This window comes from Protopterus annectens, chromosome 3.part1 (genome assembly GCF_019279795.1).
Source record: "Protopterus annectens isolate FY-2018-M chromosome 3.part1, PAN1.0, whole genome shotgun sequence".
In the NCBI taxonomy this organism is placed as follows: Eukaryota; Metazoa; Chordata; order Ceratodontiformes; family Protopteridae; genus Protopterus; species Protopterus annectens.
Genome location: NC_056732.1, coordinates 1,804,202,151 through 1,804,217,524, shown reverse-complemented (window position 1 = coordinate 1,804,217,524; position 15,374 = coordinate 1,804,202,151). Strand labels below are relative to the sequence as shown.

The 15,374-nt window shown below is 38.4% G+C and overlaps 1 protein-coding gene across 1 annotated transcript in view; it reads left to right on the top strand.

Moving 5' to 3' along the window:
- LOC122797873 overlaps positions 1-15,374 on the top strand; it is a 798,176-nt gene that overhangs the window by 406,649 nt on the left and 376,153 nt on the right. The window contains exon 3 of the mRNA XM_044066395.1: positions 11,580-11,792. Coding sequence (XP_043922330.1) covers positions 11,580-11,792 — 213 coding nt within the window. The remainder of the gene's footprint in view (positions 1-11,579; positions 11,793-15,374) is intronic.

Sequence of the window (15,374 nt, the reverse complement as noted above, 5' to 3'; positions counted from 1 at the left end):
CCTCTATGACCCAGGAAACCTATACCATGTATTTAAACTTATTAGAAACACTAACCATCTTATCCAATACCATATTCATGGGTGACTTTAATTACCCCACTATTAACTGAGAATCCTATATGACACAAAATACACATGCACAGAGACTCCTGGATTTTATAAACACAAACTTCCTGGACAAGATACTCAATACACCAACCAGGGATGCAACCATACGGGATCTGGTCCTCACTAATATGAGAGACTGCTGTACACCCTCTACTGTAATGCCTTTCCTGGTATACTCAGACCACAAAATGGTCTCCTTTGAAGTAAAAATCAAACCTGGACACCCAGCTAAAGCTGGAATATTCAGGAACTATTCTAAGGCTATCCTCCTCTTATTAAGTGAGAACCTGGCAAAATTATAAGCCCACATAAACCCTGAGAACACTTCTACCTATGCAGAACTGTTCACAGAAACCCTGTACAAGCATGTTAATAGCTGCATAGAGGCAGCTGTACCCACCAGGAAGAAGTACAGAACTAACTCAGAAAACAATCCACCCTGGTGGAATTACAAAATCAATCGGCTATAAAACAGGAGAAAGAAAATCATGGCAAAAATTCGGAAGTGCAGCACTCAACATGATAAAAGCACTCTCATCAAACTACACAGATAACTCAGAGGACAAATAAATTCTGCCAAAGCCAAATTTGAGTTAAGTTTGGCCTCCCAGGCCAAGGAGAACCACAAAACATATTTTAGCTACATCCGCAACCTCAAAGGCAGTATACAATTGTGTGCTGAGCTCATTGTAAATGGAGCCACCTATACTGAGCCAAAACACATAGCAAATCTGCTGGCTGATAAATTCAGCTCCAACTTTACCCCTCTCTCCCCCTCAACCCTCCCTCAGGAAATATCATCAAATATAACTCCCCCTACAAACAGACAAAGGCACGATGTAAACACACTAAACTGAATAAACGAAAACCAGGACTAGTTGCTTCAGGCAGAACAAACAGACACTTTATTACGTGAGCGCTTTCGGGAAATTCAATGACTTCCCTTCCTCAGACAAAAGCATATGCTTGCAAGCTTCAATAAATAGCAAGCCTTAATGCATAAATTAAACAATCAAGTAATTAACAAAAATCAGACATTCTTTAAAGATAAATCAGTTAAAAAGCCAAATGTAAGCTTAAGAATTAAATACTACCCATAAAGCAGAACTTTAAAAAGGCACAAGCTATAATAAAAATAAATTAAAATAAATTAAAAAGTGCCAAGGACACCAACACTTACAAAATTGCTACATAGCAGAAAACAAATAAATCAACATAGAAAAGATAAAATTTAATTTAATCTAAACCTTTTTAGAAAAGGTGGGCAAAAAAAGACTAAATAAAAAACAAAAAACAAACAAAATATAAACAGAGCCACCAAAGGCATGTTTTTAATCTACCTTTTCAAGGCTAATCTTTTGAGACAGCATTTAATGGACACGGTCTCATTGAGACCAGGCATTAAATAAGATGCAGTCAAAACCTGCCATCTTAATTCTTCGATTTCAAGATTAATCTGCCAGGGCCCACCTCTATCATCCTTATTAATTTGGGTGAGAACTGAAAACTTAAAGAAATGGCCAGGGTGATCATTAATGTGCCTAGCTAGGGCATTCGAGGTCACATTTAGTGATTGCATAATAGTGCTCATATATGCTGCTTAAGCTTTCGCTCAGTTTTACCAATGTAAAAGGCGTTGCAATCCTGACATAGAGCACAGTAAACTACTCCCAATGAGTCACAGGAAAAGTGACCTTGAATTTTAAACTGAACCCCCCTAATGTTGACCTGATAGGCTAGGTTCAGGTGTTTACATTGGTGACAACACCCGCATCTTACCATTCCTTTGGGCCTAAAACACTTACTTTTATTGGTGTATTGAAGTAAAGATTTCAAATTCAACCCTCTTCTAAAAGTGATAGTGGGTTGATCACCTAAAACCTTGGCTAAAAGAGGGTCTTCCATTAGTAGAGCCCAATTTTTAGCCAAGGTAGCCCTAATAAAGGAATGGTCAAGGTTGTAAGTGCAAAAGAACCTAATAACATTTTTATTTCTATTATTGTTTCTTAGGTCTTCCAATGGGGTAACTAGTTCTTCCATTTCAGACCCTTCTAACCCAAAACTAGCAATAGTGGTTTATAAAATCCATTTTGCCGTTTATTAATAACCTCCATCTCTAAAGATTGCACAAGTGGCAAGGGATATCCTCTCTTTATAAACATTCTTTCCAACAATTTACATTCCTCCAAAAGTCGGCTTCCTCAGAAACCATCCTAGCAGCTCTAACAAGCTGCCCTTTAACGACCCCTCTCTTTTGGTGGTAGGGGTGACAACTTGAAAAATGGAGAAAGGCATTAGAGTAGGTGGGTTTCTGAAGATGGAACTTTTAAACTTTTGTTGACATAATCTTTTTGGATACATATGTCAAGAAAGCTGATGGAATCCAACCCAATACTATAAGTGAACTCCAAAAAGTCAGTTAAACTAGAAATAGACGCAATGAAGTCAGCAATAGCATCCTGTGGTCCTTTCCACAGGAAAAACATGTCGTCCTGATACCTAGTGTACCAGGCAACATTTTGCTTAAAAAGCGGATCTTCAAATAACTTTGTAGTCTCCCATTGAGCCATAATACAGTTGGCAAAACTGCCACCACATGGGGAGCCCATTGCTACCCCTGACTTCTGGACAAAAAGATCTCCTCAAAAACATAAAGTTGTTAGTAAGAACTAGTTCAAGTAGTGTTTCAACAACATAGATGGTATTGTTGTTAACATTTCTGACGTACAGGAAGTCCCTAACCCACTCTAAGCCTAAGTCATGAGGGATCACTGTATAGAGGTCCCTCACATCGACAGTCAAAAAGATGTAATCATCTCTAAACAGGAAACTACTGAAAGCCCTTAGGAAACCCCAAGAATCTTTACAGATTTGACTTTCTTTTTCAATAAGGGGCTTTAAGATGCTATCAATGTACTTGGCACATCCATACGTGATAGAGCCTTGCCCATCCACAATTGGTCTAAAAGGGGGGTCGGAAAGGCGTTTATGGATCTTAGGAATGCCGAAAAAAGAAGCTATTCTAGGGGCTGGCATGGAAAGAAATGCAAATAAATCAACATCAATAGCAGCTTCTATAAACAAGTCATCCAAGACCTGTTTAATTTTAGCATAAGCAGTATTCAATTCATTATGGCTAATCTTTTGATAGGCTGGATTTTCTAAATGTAATAACATAGATGCAACATAGGTGTCATGATCCATACAAACTAACCCACCCCCTTTATCCGGCTTCATCATTCTTATTTTACAGTCCTTTAGAAGCCTGATAAAGTCCCGTTCATTGTCTTTTATATTAAACCCTCCTTTCTCCTATTTTAATTTATTTTTATTATAGCTTGTGCCTTTTTAAAGTTCTGCTTTATGGGTGGTATTTAATTCTTAAGCTTACATTTGGCTTTTTAACTGATTTATCTTTAAAGAATGTCTGATTTTTGTTAATTACTTGATTGTTTAATTTATGCATTAAGGCTTGCTATTTATTGAAGCTTGCAAGCATATGCTTTTGTCTGAGGAAGGGAAGTCATCAAATAACTCCCCCTACAGTCACTAAGGAACAGTTCCTTAATGCTCTCTCTAAGACCAAGAACACTGCATCAATAGGCCCAGACTGTATCCCAGAATGCCTTCTAAATAGCATGATAACATGACCTATCAGAGCCTCTGGAATTAATATTTAACTGTAGCCTTCAAACAGGCTTTGTGCCTCATGAATGAAGAAAGGCAGCAGTCATACCTCTACACAAAGGTGGGCCATCTACAGACCCTGCAAACTACAGACCCATAAGTCTTACTAGTCTTATATGTAAAGCCATGGAAATAATTATCATGGAGATGATCAACAGATATATAGTAAACGTCCAGTCACTGGACCCAACCCAGTTTGGTTTCATCAAGGGCAGAACATGCCTACTCAGCCTGGTGGACTTATTTGAGAAGGTCACCAAAGCAATAGATGAGGGCAAAATTGTTCACACTGCCTACCTTGACCTAGCCAAGGCATTTGACACAATACCCCACTCGGGCATTGTTGACAAACTCAAGAGGTTACGTACAAACTCATATATCACCCAGTGGGTAGCCAACTGGATCACAGACAAGACCCAAGAAGTTAGAATTGGGGAGTCCACTTCTACAAAGAGGCCAGTCACAAGTGGAGTCAATCAGGGATCAGTCCTTGGGCTGCTCCTTTTTCCCATTTACTTCTCAGAAGTCAAGGCTAATGTCAGTGATGTCAGGCCGACTAAATTTGCAGATGCTTGCAAATTAGAAGTTGTCATTGAATCTCACATTGACACAGATGTTCTCCAGGAGGGGCTGATGCAGACAGACAACTGGTGTCAGAGCCATGGACTAAAACTAAATGCCAAGGAATGCATAATAGTATCCTTTGCGAAGTCATCAATCCCTGGTAACTATCAAATTGACAACAGACCCCTTAGAGTTGACCCAGTAGTCAGGGACTTAGAGACACACATAGATAGCAATCTAACCTTTGATCATCACATGACTACAGTGGTGAAGAAATCATTCTATGTTGCGCAACTTATAAACAAAGGTATGGCTTCTATGTCCAAGGAAGTCATTGCTCCATTGTATTTGGCCTTCATCAGACCTATCATTGAGTACAATGTCCCCTTTGGGATGTACCTAACTAGGCATATCCAACAACTGGAACGTCCACAGAGGTTCCTCACTAAAAGAATACAGGGTGTAAGTAATATGTCCTATGCAGACTGCCTAAGGGCCCTATCCCTGCATTCTGTCTCCTACAGGCTTTTGAGGGGAGATCTGTGCCTGGCATACGTGGCATTACCAGACCCAACTTTGATGGACCTCCTGCATATCCACAAAACAAACAGCACCAGAAATACCCATTCTAAATACATAAACCTTGCCTGTGATATAAACAGGACCTACTGGACAGATAGGTATGTATCCTAGAGACTACCCCATCTATGGAACAGGCTCCCCATCCATGTGAAGCAGAGTTCCTCCCTAATCCAATTCAAGTGCAACTTGGCAATTGGATGGGAAACCAGAAATTCATCCCTGGTTTGGCACCTATGTCTCTAATGGACACAGGTAACCTGTAAATGGTTTGTCTCCCAGGCCCATGCTTACACTTATCAAGATTAATAAAACTTGTCAAAGATTAGTGATGCATTGCTGGGCTTAAGAAGGCCCTTGTGGTCATTAGCCTGGTGAGCACCTATTATAGTCTCCCTTTTATTTACTAATTTCAGTGTTGCTGGTCTTCTGTTTGATCATTTCCATCTCCCAACACCAGTCTCTGTTTCATGCCTAAGGTACTTGTGATTCTTCTAATCAACTCCTATACTTTTTGTTGTCTCTCAAGCACTTTCCTTTGGAATAATAAAAAATGTTTTCCTGGCAAAATCTCTCTTTGAGCTTTTTTGTCATAAGAATGAAAAGCACAATTCACTTCTACTTGCTGGCTCACCCTTTGTTAGATAAACTTTTTATGCCTTCCTTAGTCTGTTCTGTACCAAAAAAATCCTGTATCCTCCAGGGAAAAAATATTCTGAAGATATTTATTTATTTATTATTTACTTACATTTGATAACCGAGTAGTGTCTTACTGGACTAGAAGCCTGTTTTCAGTGGGCACCCAGGGAGAAAAGCTCCAAGGAAGATTACGTAATTATACATTTGTACATATGACAATTACAATAGGAGTTCAAATGCAAGTTCCTTGACAGTGCATCTAAAAGCATATAACAATGGTAGTACAATAAGCTTATACTATTCATATTGTCAAAAAAAAAAAAAATACATATATATATATATATATATATATATATATATATATATATGTTGTTGTGTCTTTCGGCTTTTCCCGGTTAGGGGTCGCCACAGCGGAACTCTGGTCCGCTAATGAATGGCAGTAGATTTTTACGTGCCGAGTTGCCGGCCCTGACACACAACCTTCAACGAAGGTACGCCCATTCACGCACATCTCCACACAGAAGATGCTTTAGCTGAGAATCGAACAGGACAACGTCTTACTGTGAGGCGACAATGTTACCGCAGCACCTCTATATATATATATATATATATATATATATATATATATTTTTTTTTCTTTTCATGATAAAAATATTACAAACTGAAGCTAAGTAGGCACAATTGCTAGGAAATATTGACAATGGGTGGTGGAGAGAAATAAGTTAAGACTGTAAGGGGTTACTTTGGTTAGTCTGGTGCAGAACATGAGGAAAGCCTATGTTTGGTGAAATATTCCTTTAAGGATTGTTTAAATGAATGTGTATCATTTATGGACAAAATATGCTGAGGTAGAGAATTCCAGTGTTTGGCAATCATATGTGAGTATAAGGAGACGCTGTGAGAGTTTTGGGTTTTGTTAAACTTCAGCAATATGTTTTCAGCAGACTTAAGAGATTTTAGGTTAGTGTATGGTTGGATAAGGTCAGATAGAGCTGGGCAGTTGTCAGCTTTGTATAAGACTATATGGGTAGGTAGTAGCTGAGTTCTAACCAGTTCAGCTGGAGAAGGGCAGTGCAATGGTGAGATATTTGACACCGATTAGTGGCAAATTTGGCTATTTTGTTACAGCAAGATTCAAGGCTATTCAGATCAGATTTGCGAAGACTAGTAAATATTTGTGAACAGTAAAGCAGGGAAGATAAGAGATGGGTTCTGGCTGTTGCAAGCCTGGCATGGACAGCAAGATGTGCTTTAGACCTATAGAGAGAGCCCAGTTTGGCATGAATCTTTTTAATTGTTAGTGCAAGGTTTTTGTCAAACTTAAGTCCACTATCAACTGTGACACTAAGTTTTGTATGTTCAATGGGTTCTATTTTTGTGCCATTGGAGGGGGAAATAGAGATAGTTGGTCGGTTGGTTGTTGTTGGGGTATTATAGAAGACCATAAGCTTGGTTTTATTGGGGTTGAGTATAAGTTGATAGGCTAAGTAGTTTTCAATACTGTGGAGGGCTGCCTGAGTTTTTTCTTGGAGTTCCTTTATAGAGGGGGCAGAGCAGATTATGGAAGCATTGTCAGCATATTGTATGATTGAGCCTGGATTTGCTGAGGAATTTAGGTCATTCGTAAAAATTGTAAATAAAAGTGGGCCAGGGATCGATCCTTGTGGGACTCCTACAAATATAGGGAGCTGGGGGGGGGGGTTATTATTCCATAAAGTGGCATGTTTCCTATCTGACAGGTAGCTATGAAACCAGTTTAGGGCTTTAGAGCTGCAGTGGTAGAAGGCCAGTTTATTGTGAAGTATTTAATGAGATACAGTGTCAAATGCTTTTGACATATCTAGGAAGGTAGCAGAGACTAGTTTTTTTTTGTTTTTGAGTTGATTTATGGTGTTAATAAAGCTAATTAGAGCTGTACTGGTGCTATGCCTAGGTCGAAAGCCATTTTGTATATTAAGTAATAGATTATTTGCCAGAAAGTGTTCTAAAAATCTGTTTGTGTATACATTTTCTAAGATTTTGGCAAATAGTGCAAAATGGCTATGGGCTTGTAGTTGGATACATCAGTAGAGGGGGTGCCTTTATGTAATGGTATGATGTGAGATATTCCCCAGAGGAGTGGTATATACTGTTCAGAGGTAGAACAGTTAATGAGAATAGATATAGGGTAAGCGATGGAAGTAGCAGCTAGTTGTAGAAAGTCACCAGGTAACTGGTCTGCAGCTAGTGTGCAAGGTTTTAGTTTAGAAAGGAGATTTTTAACATAACTTCTTTGGATAGTTTTGAGATAGAGGAGGGCAGAATTATTGTTGGACATTTGAGGTATGGACAGAGGCATATTAGGGGATCTGTTTAGTAGAGAGGTTATTGAGTTAATAAAATGGGAGTTAAATGGAGTGGCTATGCAATCATTTGGGGTGGTCAGAGTTGGGGCTGGGGTAGTGGGTTTTCCTGGGTTGAGAAGGAGGTTGATTGTTTGCCAGAATCTTTTGGGATTTTTCTGGTATTTTATCTGACTTGTTTGTCTTGTTTATTTAGTTTTTTGGTTTGATTTCAAAGTTGTTGGTAAGTAATGAGATTTTGTTTACTTCTATTATTCTGAAAGCGATACCAGGCTCTGTCCCTTTGTTTAAGTAAAAGAATTGTGTCATTTGACAACCAGAGAAGGTGTTTGGATTTGGCACGATTTTTTCTAACTGAGGCTAGATCATTAAGTATTTGTAGGAAATCACTATTGAAGTACTGTACTGCATGGTCCAACTGAAGATTTTTTAGAGGTGCTCAGTCATATTGTTGAAGAAGAGTATTAAATAAGGTAGGAGAAAAGTGTTTGTCATTGCGAATGTAATGAAATGAAATGTTACAGGAATTGTGTGTATGTTTTCTAATCAAGTAGGTAGGGAAGTAATCACTTAGTGTGTCAGGGAGACACCCAGCGTCATAGCTAATATTGGATTTGTTTGTCAAAATCCAGTCTAGAATTAATCATCTGTTGGTGTGTTTACCAATGTGTGTAGAGTGCTTAATTTTTTGACAGAAATTTTACAGGTTTATAAAGTTAGTAGGGAGGTTAGAAGAGCAGGTAGTCCATGCTAGGTTAAAATCATCAAGTATAATAGTTTCATGTCTGAAGTTAGTAGAGTCCCATTCAGGGATGTTTTCAATATTTTGGAGGTTATTAGCAGGGGGAAGGTAGATCAATGTAAATATAAAATGATTATTCATATCTTGGCATGCTACTAAAATGTCTGAGTTAGGAATATCAGGTGGAGTAGAGTTAAGTTGTGCCAATTTAAGATTGTCTTTAAACAAAATGGCAATCCCACCACTATGTCTAGATACTCTATCAGTTCTGAGGAGGTTATAACCATTGGGAAGAAATTCTTCAGATTTAATATGAGGCTTAAGCCACATTTCAGTAATGACATCTGTATCAGGGGAGTAAAGGGCAATAGCAGCATGAAATTAATGTACTTTGTATATCAAGCTTCTGAGGTTGATGTCAGTGATGAGAAGGTCAGAGTTACTTTTTTTTTCAGTGGCAGATAGGAGTTAGGTGTGGAGTTACAGGAGGTGTCAGAATGTGGATTTGGGGAGAGGTGGGGTAGACAATGTGGCATGGGTTTGGCCTGGATTAGGTTGGATGTCACATTGGAGTTTAATATGGGTAAGGGAATGGAGGGTAAGACATCTTAGTTTGGAAAACAGACTGTGATATATATATATATATATATATATATATATATATATATATATATATATATATATATATAGTGTAGTAGCAGAGCTGTGGGTTTGAAAATATCTAAGGGAGAATAGCAGAGTAGGGGAGGTGTTCAAAAGGTATGGGGAGATGTGAACAGTGAGTTTGTCATGATGCAGGTCCTCAATTACTGGCAAGGTAGGGGTAGGGTTGTTTGTGAGAAGGTATGATTGGAAACAGGTGGTATAAAGGGCTAGGAGTAACAGAGCTAGCAGGACAGGGACAGAGATGACAGTTTTTATTAGAGGCATAGTAAAGAAGGTAGATTGTAGTTAAGGTCAGGGGTGATACTCATATTGTAGATAAAGTACAGAAAATCTTATGTAGTAGGGTCAGAAAGGAGACCTGATGAGAATGGATGAAGTGAGATTGAAAGTTGCAGGTGGAGTGCTGATTGGAGGATAATGAGAAGGGGAGGAGCCTGTCTAGAAATAAAGGAAAATGATCCTGGGGTAGGTGGGAATGGGGGTAGGGTAGGGGAGTGGAGTGAGCCTGAGCGCAGCAAGAGTGAACTGAGCAGGCAGCACCTGGAGTTACCAAAGTGATAGCAGAAATGAGCCTGCAGAATAAAACTATCAGTATCAATGTAGACACTAACCAGGTAAGTCGTGAATAGAGGAAAAATAGTACAAGACGGCTTTACAATAAAGATGAAGCAAAGAAAGTACTTGCACTAGCTTTTGAAAGTCAAATAAGAATTTCATGCACTAGTCTGTGAAAGTCCAAAGGAAAAGCCTGGTAGTAAGATAGAGGGTTGAAGGTATCCTTTTGCTAGGGAATTATAAGCACTAGGTCCAAATACACTTCTGAGGAACAGAGTCACCAAACTACAAGAGGTATTGAAGTGAGTCACTAAATGGAAGTCTGTTAGTCTGTGGGGAACTATGAGAAGGTCATATGCAGCTGTTGCCCTGGCTAAGTGAGCACTAGGATGCTTTATTTAGCTATTTTGTCAATACTTGTAAAGTACAAAGTAACTTATAAGTGTAAAAGTTTAGTAGCATGTTCACCATGAAAGAGACACCTACATTCACTTGTAAAGTAACGTAGTGTCCTGTCAATGTTATAATAAAAGCCATTGCCACACAATCCACTTGAAGGCTGTCCACGAGAGCACTTTTAGTGTTTTGGGGGGGGTGCATAATGTATGAGGTCACTGGTTTGTCTTAACAAACTATAGGCTTAAATCTAGTCATATGGCATACAGTCACCGAGAGGAACATCCAGTTGCAGAAAGTTGCTAGATATACATAGCAGCTTGACTGTCATACTTGCCTCTCAACATTAGCTGATTGCTGGGATAGACTTGTTTCTCTTTTGCCTGGTATACAGTGAATAACAGTTTTCTACAAATATCCTATTGTTTCCAATTTTTAATACTTTTCCTTTCTGCGTTAGTTTTGTCAGGAACAATTTCTTCAACTGATATGATTTTGGATGGTTTTCCATGGCCAGATTTAGAGCACAAACATTATGTGCATTTTACAATTAACACATCTTGCTGTGGAACAACAGTCCATTTGCTCATCTGTTTATTCATAAAGTTAATAGTCTGTTATTTCCAGTTTCTCTGGTACAGCAAAAAATCTCAGGTTTTCTCTGTGCACTCTGTCTTCTAACTACTATGTTTTTGAAATAGCTCTTCCTGAGAAACGCCTTGCTCAGACAGCCTTATCTTCATTGCAATCTCCAATTTTTGCACTTTCATCAATTCATCCAACTAGCTAGTTAAGGCTTCTTTTATTTTTCTCATTGTTTTGTTATTTTAGTGCATTTGATTTATATTTTCTTCTAATTACTGGAAACCATCTCCTGCACCAAAGGTGAAGTTTGAACTGATTTTTGATGAAGTTTGAACTGCTTCTTGCTGAACAGCTACAGAATTCTTCCCAGCCAGATTTTTCTCTTCTTTTCTGGCTGATTTTCTTTATAGTTCTCCAAATGTCATCTTTACCGGCATCCAGGCAGTGTAAATAGTCAGTGACTGAATTTTCCCCAGATTAACAGTTTTACTGGTCATTTTGTGATGGTTTCTGTCTTCACAGTGATAGATGTTAAATCAGCCTGTTGGTAAGTGGGCAGCTATTTTGAGAGAGTTTGCATGTTTTTGGTATCTTGAGCAAATAATTTACCCTTTTATTCTTGTGTGAAAAGCTACTACAGGTTATTTAATGTTTAGAGATGAGATAGTCAGTCTTACTCTAAGCACAACTTGTATGTTTTTGTGTTTTACTTTCAGGAATGGTATACAGAACTTGAAGCACTTATAGATGATTTGAGGGATACGTCTGGGAAGTTAGAAAAATGCTGTCCTGACTCTGACACTGAAGCTGCAGTAGCTTTTAGACGTGTGATGGCAGTGTATGGTAAGATCGCTGAAGTGGAGGAACTAAAACAGATCCACGATGTTACAGGGTATCTGGGCAGGACTGAACAAATCACCGAGAAAGAGGTATGTGTGGTATGGATGAAATGTTTGTAGTGCTGCATAATTTGGAAATGATACTCTTGTGTCATTTCATTTAAAAGGAAAGTATTAGCAGTTGTTTTTGGTTTGAATCATTGTACATCACTGGCACACTGATAAAGCAGAGTTCTTCATAAAGACATTTTAGAAGGGAGTAGCATCATGCTATGAACAGAAGTAGCATCTATTACCAAGAAAATACCAACATGGACTGGGATGTTAGTAAGAATCAAATAAATTAGCTCCATTAAATAACCAGAATATTCTGTGTACATCATGCTTTCATGACCAGTGGGTAATGGTATGGCTGTACTGCTTTGGTTGTACTGTACAGTTAAGAAGTACAAACTTTTACTTTTTTGTTTTTTGTTTTTTATATATCATTTTTTTGCCCCCATTCATTTGATATTGACATTCACCCATGCTCCTTCTGACTGATTTGGCTCACTCCCCAAGCCTTCCAGTACTTCTGGAAGGGGTTGGATGAATCCTTCTATGGCCATCAAGTGAGACCTCTTTCTTTGGGAAGAGAACAGCCTCACAGTCTATGATTTCTAAGACTGATATTTCCCTTTAAGAGAAGTGTGAGCTGTGTGTGTGTGCGTGCCTGCATGCGTGGTGTGTGTGTGTGTGTGTGTGTGTGTGTGTGTGTGTGTGTGTGTGTGTGTGTGTGTGTGTGTGTGTGTGTATGTGTGTGTGTGTGTGTGTGTGCATGTGTGTGTGTGTATGCACACACATGCACACGTGCAGGCATCACATATGTGGCCAGGGATGGGGTTTTAGGATATGAGAGAGGGGAATTCCTAGTTGAGTATAGTGAGCATGACATCACAGGCATCACCACCCATGATGCCAGTTCATTCAAACTCTCCCTGCTACCAAAATGGAAGCCTGTCCACAACTAGGGGGAGATACTCCAGCCTCTACTATGGCATTGACCAGTTGTGTGCAAAACCTCAATTCTTCTTCCAAGATGGACAAGCTGGTATATTTCATTCATTCCCACACCCCTACCTGGCTTATCCAGTGTCCAAGATGCTATATACCATCGTGACATAATGGTTAAGATGTTTACCTTACAGATACAAGGTACAGAGTTTGATTCCCACATGGGTAATTGACTAGGCTTAAAATGGCCCACAAGGGCATTTAACCTAGTACCAACCTATGAACCTATAATTAAGCTTGGGACATCAGGGCTACAGAGTTAGGACTCCATCCTTTTGTGCCATGGAGCCAGGCTGTGAGGTATAGTTTTGAAAGGAAGAACACAAATCTGTGCCAATTTTGGCATGCAACACTGAACAGTACCTGAAAGCAAACGTTTGGAATTTTTCATATTGTGCTGGAGGATTTTTAACTACCCACATATTAACTGGATAAATTACTCAATGGACCAAAAGTGTCAAATCCAACTCTGGATGGCAGCATCTTTGATATCATATTGACAAACTTAAGATCATTATGCTCCTCATTCATGGTTATACTGTCTGTAATTTTTATGGATCATGTTACTGTCATCTTTATCCTAAGAGATGAATCATAGCTGGCCATAAAGGAATCATCCATCTTAGGCTTTACCAGCACAAACTGTACAACAGTAAATTACATACTTTGGAAACAGACTGGAACACTATCCCCAGTGACCTAAATAAATCAGCTGATGATACTATCAATGAATTTTGTTAACTTTCACACCTGCATTTATAAATACATATCACTGAGCTCAAAAATCTTTAACTGAATCACAAAATTAATTAGAAGGAAAACAGAAAGAAAGAGATACTACTTAGCTTTCAGAAATGACCCTAGTCACAGAAAAATACAAAATAATAAAGTCTATAAACAATTTACTTTTTTTTTTCAAATTGTTCAGATCTTGCTGTAATCTCATCATGGCCACGTAGACTGACACTTTTGTACTTTTTAATTAGAACAGAAAATGAAAGAAAAATATTGTGACTGTATCAGGTTATCAACAAACAATAGAGTGGTCACCCAGCCACAGGACATGGTGAATGTGGTTGCAGAAAAATTTCTGATGTCTTCACATTAAGCAAAGAAATGTAACAGACTGCTATAGAGGGAGAAGCAATGTTTATTTATTTGTATTTATTTTTTTACCAGGAAGGTCAGACTAGGTCATACAAACCCATTTTCAGTGGAAGTGCAGAGAGAAAAGCTCTCAAAATATATTTACTGAAAGAAAAAACTTAGAAGGGGATCATAGCAGAAGTTTTGTGAGTACAAACAATATCTGAAGTGTAATGATTACAAATTCAACATGACTAGGTGTCTAGTAGGTGTGAGTGACAGGTATCAATTCTCAAGAAGGAAAAGTAAAAAAAACAGTGTGAATGCAGTTTAAAAGAAAGTAGTTAGGGTAAGCAAGGCAGTAGTCAGTGTACACAAGTTATAGAGGAGTGGAAACATGATTGCAAGAAGAGAAAGAGAAATAGTTAAATGTTGGCAGAGCTCCACAATACTAAAATGTGCAAAACCTAGAGGAGTGAGTGGGTGAGGGGGGAACTGCATTATTAATCTGTTTGATCAAAGTTACAGAAAAGAAGAGGTTAAGGGTTCGTACATCACTTATACAAAGATATATATGATAATTTCTGCCATGAGTAAAGACTAATAGCATGTTCCATGGGGGTAGAGAGCATACCTGGTGATTTCCTGCACAGAATCGAGGAAAACCTTACTAAACCACTACTAATGTTAAACAGAATGACAACATGTGATCATGTCATTGACAGGCTGTAGTGGTAACACTTCACAAAGTGGGTGGTGTCACTTCTGACCAAAACAGTTTTACACCCACCAGCTAAACTAATATGAGATATTTATTAATTATTTATTCAGAGTGAATCACATATGAGTAAACTCATGTAGGGAATCATAATTCTACTTATCCAAAAAGACACAGGAGACCAGTTTCTGTTACTTATGGAACAGTATGGTTTGTTAAGGCTGGGACCTCCCTTTTGAATCTCCTGCCATTCCTTGAATAGACTACAGCAGCACATGATGAAGGGCTGACACTGTGAACTGCTTCTCTTGATCTTGCTAAGACCTTTGGCATTATTCCATGTAAGGGAGTAATTGTCAAATGTGTTAAATGTAAATTCATATGTAATTCATTGGGCAAAACATTTGTTAAGCAACAATTCATCGTGGAAGAAGGTTACCTGTCTGTTCCATCAGGATTACCAGTGGTGTCCTACAGGCCTCTGTTATGGGATCTCTTCTTACTAGACTATTTTTCTCAGATATAAAAGTGAGAAATGTGCAATTAATAACCAAATATACTGGTGACTGCAAACTTGGCAATTTTAACTTCTTCAATAAAAAATGCCAAAGGTGTCCAATAAGTGCACAACAGGTACAGTAGTCATAGCCTTACCTTTAATGTCAGTAAATGTAGCCTCACAAGACTTGGGGAAAAAAAAGGCATAAATTGGTCAAGTCATAAAAATGACATCTTTATTAAACATCTGGGGTTAATAGTAAAAAAAACAATTTAATGTTTGACTAGTGCATATCAACCAAAATTAAAAAAAATCC